Here is a 9,044-nt window from a genome sequence, read left to right on the forward strand (position 1 = left end):
CTTTTTAAGGTTCTGATTGGGTTTCATAACTCAGAACTGAAATCTGAGCAGTCACTGGAGTGTGGATGAAAATATCTACAGTGCCAATTGTTAGCATGCTAATGAAAACCAGAGAGAGCAATAAATAAAAGTGGAGATGAGTGATAGCAAAGATAAGAGCATTTTAACCTCAACTGTTTCACTATAAAGATCTCCTTAAGAAAATTGATCATGATGACCTCGATCCATTTTTCTTATGGATTAAAAACACCTAGGAAACCCACAAACATTTTTCATACACTGAGTTTGCTCAAGACTAAAGTCAGCAGTTCAACAAGTAGATTGAACTTAATGTAGTTTCTGATTGTATCAGGATAAACACACTAGGTCTTTAATTCCAAGGTAACCACAGCAAAATAAACACAATCACCCTCCCCCCTTAATAGAGACAGAAGATAGAAGCAAGAAAGGAGGACAGAACACACTTACATATGGTTATTAATCAAATCTATTTCAACAGTATAATACATCTTACTACAGCAGAGGACAATGAGCCCAGGGAAACTAAGCTATAAAAAGGATCTATTTGCACCTATAAATGAATAACATTGTCTCTGGTAGTGAATCCAATTGTTTTTAGTTCAGGAATATGAAGATATAACTGTCTGTTATTGTAAATTTCTTTGTCACTATCATTATCATCACTAAAGTTTAATTATTATATATAGGTACCTGATAAGATTGGCAAGTAAAATAATGATCTATAGTCACCCCTTACCTATTGCAGCTATGTTTCAATGAATGACTAAAATGCAAGTATAATATGTAAATATATGTATTTATGTATGTTTATTGCTTACATATATAGCATGATAAAATTAAATGAAGTGCTGTAAAATATTAAAAAGTAATACATGAAATTATGAATTATGAAATTCATAATAATACACTATAATGAAAACTATATGCTATGCTGTTTCTGTCTTTCTAAAAATATTTTATTTGATGTAGTATTTTTGAATTGCAATTAACTGTAGGTAACTGAAGTTGTAGAAAATGACAACAAGGATGAGAGGAATAGCTATTATTATATACATGATGGCTATGTACTGTTTTTGCTACTCCAATATCAAATCTCCCTTTTTCTAAAGGATGATCAATTTTCTTGCGGGTACCACTCCTGTGGAATTGCATAGACGCTTGGAGTACCTGTCGGTCAATTGGCACTATGATCAAAAGCTGAACCTAAATAGTTAAAAGAAAACTTGCTTTCTCAGAAATTTGTTAAGTAGTGCCAGTGAGGGCTGGGGAGATAGTATGGGGGTAATGTGCTAGCGGCAACCTGATTTGATCCCTGGTACTACAGAAGGTTTCCCAAACACTACAAAGAGTGATCCCTGAGCACAAAGATAGGAGTAATACCTGAGTATCTCCAGTTGTAACTCCAAAACAAGTCCAAAACCAAAAAGAATAAGTAATAGGGAAGCCTGAGTTCATCTCCATAGAGAACTCTAAAGGGGCATTTAGTTTCATTCTCTAATGCTTTACTGGGCCATTCCCCCTTCCCTCCACACAAAAAGTTTCATTGTTTATTCATTTTATAGTGACACACAGAACTATCCTATGACCTTAAACTAAATCCTGCTTTACATCTAAGTTGGTAGAAATGCTTTTGTAGCTTGTTGCCCAAGAAACTCAACAAAGAGATTAACATCTTTCCTTTGATCTCATCAGCTGCATGCAGATGGTGAGAAGCAGACTGAGAACCTACTGAAAATTATTAGAATTAATAAATGATTTGATGAAGTTACTGTGCTCAAAGTTGGCACTAAAAATTTCATTGTTATAATTTTAGTAACTAAAGAAAAATTAAAATTACACCATTAGAAACTATTAAAAGTATCAAATTACTGAAATAAACATAATGGATTTATAGATAGATAGCTTCTACACAGATATCTATAACACAGTTTTGAAATCAAGGAAGACCTAAAATTTTTAGAAGACCTAAATAAGTAAACTGTGGTTGTAAGCCATTAATCTGGTGGATAAACAGAGTTCTGAAGCAGGGAACTAGAAATAATATTGGTAGATGTCAATTTCATAATTTTGCAGATAACCACAATATGATTAGAAGGGTAAGAGAGCTGCTCATGTTGGTTCAGAAAGACCTCCAAGAAGCCCTTGATGTCTATCACGTTGCTGTTTTTCTGCTTTTGGTAAGCATCCCTATAGCTAGAGCTAGAATGATACTCCCTATCTCTCAGTGCCACTATTAAACAAGTGTTTAAACAGGCCTTTAATTGGCTCTGTATTCTGTTGTTTTTAATTTTTCTAGAAAAGAGGCCTCTGTCTTATTTCTATTTCTTCTTTCTTGAATATTCTGGTATTGTAAAAGTAACATGCTGGACTTACTGTGAAATTCTCTGCCTGAATTAAAAATGTAAATTCATTTTAATTTTATATAGTCAATAATCTATAGCTTTGAGTTTTTGAAAATTACAGACTCATTTATGATCTATAACTCATGACATGCAGTCAAACAAGAGGCATATTTTTATTCTATTTCTAGTATCTGGTCATGGATATTGAATCAACTCATTTCTTCTCTTGCTTCTGCAAGACTGTAATAATTATTAAATTTGAATTGAAGTTTTTCCTCCACCTCCACTCTTAACTTCCTCTCTGTTTTTCCTTCTATACTTTTGGCTATATTTTATTCCAAGTTGAGAGACAAGAAGAATGTGTATCCCAGGTAAAATGAGGAGGGGAGGAGGTGGAGCTACGACTCAGCTCAAACACATCAAAAGAGCCCTTTGTGCTCAGGACACATTATTCCTGGAATCCAATCAAATGCCCAAAAACCCAACCAAGCTTTGCAGACAGCACAGAAACCAGTCATGCAGGCCACTTAGGCTCTGCTTTTTTTTTTTTTTTAAGGCTTTATAGGGTACACTGAATTATTTGGTTGGGTCTTTTCAACCGTGTGACATTTGGATTTTCAATGGCAAAATAGAGTTGATCATTAATTATTTGGACGCTTTAATTAAAAAAAACCTTCACTGTGGATTTATGAGGGTCTGCTGGGGGGCAAGGACAAGGAAGCCTTTAGTGATTTTCTCATTTGAATAAGAGTGATTGTTGGGAAGGCTAGGAAGGGAGAATATAGAACCATCTTCCAAGAAGATCTTAAACCCAACTTAAAGTTTATTTGAAGGAGGAGGGGTTTATAAAGAAGAATATGGGAAGGAGCCAAAGAGAACAGAATTCTGGGACCTGCCAAATACCTTAGGAGGAAAGGCATTTAATATAAATCATTGGTTTGTTGGAAATATCAGAAGCTCCTGAATACGTCACACAGACATCAATAAGTCTTATGCATGGAGAAGTACTGGTTTCTGAAATATTTGATTAGCTGAAAAGTTTCTAAGGAGGAGAATTTTGTGAATGAAATGTTAAAAACCTAACCCTTCAGGATCCATGTTTTCCAGTCTGTGATCAATAGGGAAGTGAAGATCTAATATCACTCTTCTTCCTGGACACGGGCTCATCCTTCCTCCCCATACAAAGTGTGACTTTCTTGAGTTACTCATGGTCTCCAGTTTGTGACATCCTAAAAAAGTTTCCAAAATGCCAAGGATTTTCTCTCTTGAGTGCTTCTCCATGTGGATTTATTTTAGTGTCAAGTGATCTTGGGTAGAGTTGAGAAGCCTGGGAAAGGAAGTGTACTCTTCTCTAGAGACACCAGGAAGTCCAATCTATTCAGCTGTTTCCTTCCAAAAGCCTCAAAGAAAATAAACTCAATACATCTAAAAAATATATTGGAAGTTGAACTTTGGCATCCACAATGCACAGATATAGCACATGCCAAACAGAAATACAGTTTCAATATACATTGAAAATCTGCTGATTTTCCCACTTGGATTTTTTTAAAAAGTCATAACCTCTAAAATAATTTTATATGAAAAACAAACACCACATTTATATGTCTTTGATATCTTTCCTACTAAAGCACAAAATATTGTTTGAAGAATTGTTCTTAAACCATTTGACAAGACAAATTTACTTTTCCCATTTTGCAAAGGAGAGAAACTAAGTCTGAAAGAATTCAACTGAATTTTCAAAAGTTAAAATAATACTGAACTATAATTCTGTCTCTTAGCAAAGGGAATTTCTAACAAAAGATGTCATCTTCTCACCCATGAAACTACATATATATGTATATATATATATATATATATATATATATATATATATATATATAACCTCCACTTGTTGAACAGTCTTTTCTTGCTTCATTTTGTATTTTTTGTTTCTTTATCAAAAATTAATTGATTGTAAACTTGTGGGTCCATCTCTGAATATTCAAATCTATTTCATTGATCTCAGGGTCTGTCTTTATTCCAATACCATGTTGACTTAATGAGTATTGCTTTATAGTACAGGTAAGGTTGGGAAAAGTGATGCTTTTCATCTTTTCCCAAGGTGTGCCTGCCCCCCAAACAAAAAGACATTAAGGGCATTCACATAGGAAAGGAAGAAATGAAGGAAATGAAGCTCTTGCTGTTTGCAAGTGACATGATACTGTATATAGAAAATACTCAAAACTCTACAAAAATTCTTCTAGAAACAATATATTTGCATGATAAAGTGGCAGGTTACAAAGTTAATTTTTATGGCAAAAATCCATGGTTTTACTATATGCATACAATGAAAGAGAAGAAAAAGATAGTAAAAAAATCCCATTCACAATTGTACTATGGGGATTTCATTAAATCTGTACAATATTTTATTTTAAGTATTGCCATTTTAATGATTCTGATCCTCACAATTAATAGGCTAGTTATATATTTACATTTTCTTGTGTCCTCTTTAATTTTTTGAAGCAGGTTTTTGTAGTTTTTTAAAATTTAATTGGATTTTTTTTTTATTTTGGGGGCACACCCAGTGATGTGGGTTACTCCTGGATTTGCTCTTAGAAATAGCTCCTGACTTGGGGGACCATATGGGACACCGGGAATAGAACCCAGGTCCATTCTGGGTCAGCCCCGTGCAAGGCAAATGCCCTACCACTGCACTATCACTCCAGCCCCTGTAGTTTTCTTATATAAACCTTTCACCTCTTTAGTTAAATTGATTCCAAGGTTTTTTATTTTTCTGAAGTACAATTGTGAATGGGATTATTTTTTACTATCTTTTTCTTCTCTTTCATTGTATGCATATAGTAAAACCATGGATTTTTGCCATAAAAATTAACTTTGTAACCTGCCACTTTATCATGTAAGTATATTGTTTCTAGAAGAATTTTTGTAGAGTTTTGAGTATTTTCTAGATACAGTATCATGTCATTTTCAAACAGCAATAGCTTCATTTCTTCCTTTCCGATTTGGATACCCTTAATGTCTTTTTTTTTGGGGGGGGGTCACACCAGTGACGCTTGGGGGTTATTCCTGGCTATGTGCTCAGAAATCACTGGCTCAAGGGGACCATATATGGGACACTGGGGGATTGAACCGAGGTCCATCTTAGGCTAGTGCTGGCAAGGCAGACGTCTTACTGCTCCATGCCACCACTCTGGCCCCAGCCCTTAATGTGTTTTTCATGCCTATTGCTACAGCAAGTACTTCCAGGAATTTATTGAATAGAAGTGATGAGATACGGCAACCTTGCCTTATGCAAGATCTTAGATGAAGGGCTTTTAGTGTTTTCCCATTGAGTATAATGATTGCAATGGATTTATGTTAAATGGCTTAGACAATATTGAGTAAAGTTCCTTCCATTCCCATTTTGTTGAGTTTTTATGATGAATAGATGCTGGACCTTGTCAAATGCTTCCCTGGCATTGATTGATATGTTCATGTTTTTTTAATTAATACGGTGTATTATATTGATTGACTTGTGTATGTTAAACCATCCTTCATCCCTGGGATAATTCTAACTTGGTCATGTTGTATATCTTGATGAGTTGGTTTCTAGTTGCTAGTGTTTTGTTGAAGATTTTTGCAACTGTGTTTTTCAAGATAATGGACATATAATTCTCTTTGTGGTGTCCTTGTCTGATTTTGGTATCAGAGTGATGTTGTCTTCATAGAAAATATTTGGGACATTGGTGATGGGAATGTTGCACTGATAAAGGGGGGTGTTCTTTACATGAGTGAAACCCAACCACAATCATATTTGTAATCAAGGTGTTTAAATAAATATATTAAAAATAAAAAACAAGTTACAAATTTATGCTGCTAACCCTAAGGATATCATAAAAATGAGAGAATTAGTGAAAGAAAAAATATTTGCGGGCTTGGAGCTGGAAGGGACCGGATGGGTCGCAGCCGCAGCCGCTCCCCGCGGAGGGAGCGTAGGCGGTCCCGGTCCACTTCCAGGGAGAGAGACCGCCGACGCCGAGATAGGTCCCGGTCCAGGGAGAGGGACCGGAGAAGGAGCCGCTCTCGATCTCCACACAGAAGACGCTCCAGATCCCCAAGACGACATAGATCTACATCTCCTTCCCCTTCCCGACTGAAAGAAAGAAGAGATGAGGAAAAGAAAGAAACAAAAGAAGCAAAGAACAAAGAACGGCAGATTACTGAGGAAGACTTAGAGGGTAAAACTGAAGAAGAAATAGAAATGATGAAGTTGATGGGATTTGCCTCCTTTGATTCCACAAAAGGAAAAAAGGTAGATGGATCTGTAAATGACTATGCCATCAATGTGTCCCAGAAGAGGAAGTACAGGCAGTACATGAATCGAAAAGGCGGATTCAACAGACCTTTGGATTTCATTGCATGAGAATTATTAAAGATTTCTCCCCCTCACCTTCCTCAGAAGAGTGGATTTTGTATTTATATTTGATAGACATCAAAGCAGGATCCCAGTCCTTCTGCCTTGTAAAGTAAGAAAACTTTATTTATGAAGTGTGTAGTTCACTTTACTCGCCTCAAGAGAAGAAAGGTTAAATAATCATTTTTTCTTTTAGGAAATACCATTGGGGTAGTCTCAGCCCCCTTGTTTTGTCCTTATTCCTGTGGAAGCTATACATGTTTTTCTTAATGGATGCTCATTAGGACTTTTTAAAACAAAAATGATTTGGATGTAAGTTTCTCAAATAAAACAATATTTCTAACAAAAAAAAAAAGAAAAAGAAAAAGAAAAAATATTTGCATGTTTTTCTGTCTCTTCAATTTTCTTGAAGAGCTTGTAAAAAAAAAAACGGGAGTAGATTCTTTTTAAATGTTTTGTTTCTGGGAGCTTTTTGATTACCTTTTCAAGTTCCTTAATAGTGATGGGTCTATTCAAGTATTCCAGTTCTTAGATTTTTTGTTTGTTTTGGGACCACAACCAATGACACTCAGGGGTTACTCCTGTATATGTACTCAGAAATTGCTCCTTGCTTGGGGGACCATATGGGACACCAGGGAATCGAACCGAGGTCTGTCCTAGGCTAGCGCTTGCAAGGCAGACACCTTACCTCTAGCGCCACCGCTCTGGTCCCAGGTATTCCAGTTCTTATTTGTTCAACCTTGGAAGGTTGTAGGAGTTCAAAAGTTCGTCTATTTCTTCCAGCTTCTTTAGATTTGTGGCATAAAGATTTTCAATGCAATTTCTGATTACCTTTTGAATTTTTGTATATCTGTATATACTTTTCACTTCTGATTCTATTTGTTTCTTTCTCCCTTTTCAGGTCTTACTGTTTAGTTTTGTTTAGTTTTTTTCAAGAAAACAATTCTTGCTCGCATTGAGATTTTGGATTTTTTTTTTTTGGGTGTCCAGTTCATAATTCTGCTCTAAGTTTTATTTCCTTTCACCTGACTAATTTTATCTTGGTTTTTGCTCATATTCCAATTTCTTAAGCTGTACCATTAAATTATGTAGGCCTTCTCTTCCTTCCTGATAAATGCTTGAAAAGTTAACATTTTCCTCTTAATATTGCTTTTCTTGTGTGTCACAAATTTTGACAATTTATGTCTTCATTCTCATTTCTTTCCAGGAACCTTTTGATTTCCTCTTTTACTTTATCTCTAACCCCCTGGTTGTTCAGTAGAGAGCTGTTTAATTTTCAGGTATCACAGCTATTTTTCTGTGTCTGTAATTCACTTCTACTTTTAGTGCATCACAGTCTGAGAAGAGAGTAGAAACAATTTGTATCCTTGTGACAATATGAAGGAATGGTTTATAGCGCAGCATGTGGTCTGTCTTGGAGAATGTCCTATGTTCATTAAAGAATGTGTATTCAGCTTTCTGGGGATGAAAATCGCAATATATATATAAGCCACTCTGTTCCATTTTTTCCTTCAGACCCAGTATATCGTTGTAAAGTTTTAGCCTTGTTGACTTAATGTCTTTCCACTATTATTATCAGGTAATTCATAACTTTCTTCAAATTTATCAGCAAATGTTTTAAATATTTAGCTGGTTTCTCATTAGTTGTGTTTATGTTTGAGTGTGTCTTCTTCTTAGTGTAAACAGCCCTTGATTATTAAAAATGTCTATTTCTGTCTCTTATAACCTTTTTATGCCTAAAGTCTGTTGTTGTAGTATGGCATATCAGATTTTTAAGGGAGTTGTTTGCTAAAATAATTGTTTTAGAACCTTTAACTTTTAGTCTATGCTTGCACTGATTATTATTCAGTTGTGTTTCTTGCAGGCAGCAAAGTGTCAGATTCAATTTTCTAATCCATTTTGCCACTCTGTGCCTCTTAACTGGTGAATTTAGTTCATTAACATTGAGAAAGATGATTATCATAGGATTTAATGTGATATTTTTGTAGGGGTTTGGTGTGTTTATTGGGTCTACCTTGCCTTAAATTAGATGCTTCTGTTCTTCTTTTAATGCTTGTTTTGGGTCTGCAAAGTTTCTGAGCTGTTGTTCATCCATGAAGTTGTGTGCCCTTCCTTCAAACTTGAGTGAAAGTCTGGATGGTGAATAATTCCTAGCAAAACATTTATTTCATTGAATTTTGTCAATATATCCCACCACTGTCTGTTGGCCTTGAGGGTTATTTGTGATAAATCTGCTGTAGATCTTAAGGATGCTTCATTTTATATAATTTACTTTTTGATCTTGATGA

General features: G+C 35.2%; 1 protein-coding gene across 1 annotated transcript; it reads left to right on the plus strand.

The window, feature by feature from the left end:
- The first annotated feature begins 6,279 nt into the window (after positions 1–6,279).
- LOC126000888 (U4/U6.U5 small nuclear ribonucleoprotein 27 kDa protein-like) lies at positions 6,280–7,117 on the plus strand. The gene has a single exon (XM_049768059.1). The coding sequence runs from the start codon at positions 6,298–6,300 to the stop codon at positions 6,763–6,765; it is 468 nt and encodes a 155-aa protein (XP_049624016.1). The 5' UTR covers positions 6,280–6,297; the 3' UTR covers positions 6,766–7,117.
- The last annotated feature ends 1,927 nt before the right edge of the window (positions 7,118–9,044 follow it).

The sequence above is a fragment of the Suncus etruscus genome, chromosome 2, assembly GCF_024139225.1.
Source record: "Suncus etruscus isolate mSunEtr1 chromosome 2, mSunEtr1.pri.cur, whole genome shotgun sequence".
In the NCBI taxonomy this organism is placed as follows: Eukaryota; Metazoa; Chordata; class Mammalia; order Eulipotyphla; family Soricidae; genus Suncus; species Suncus etruscus.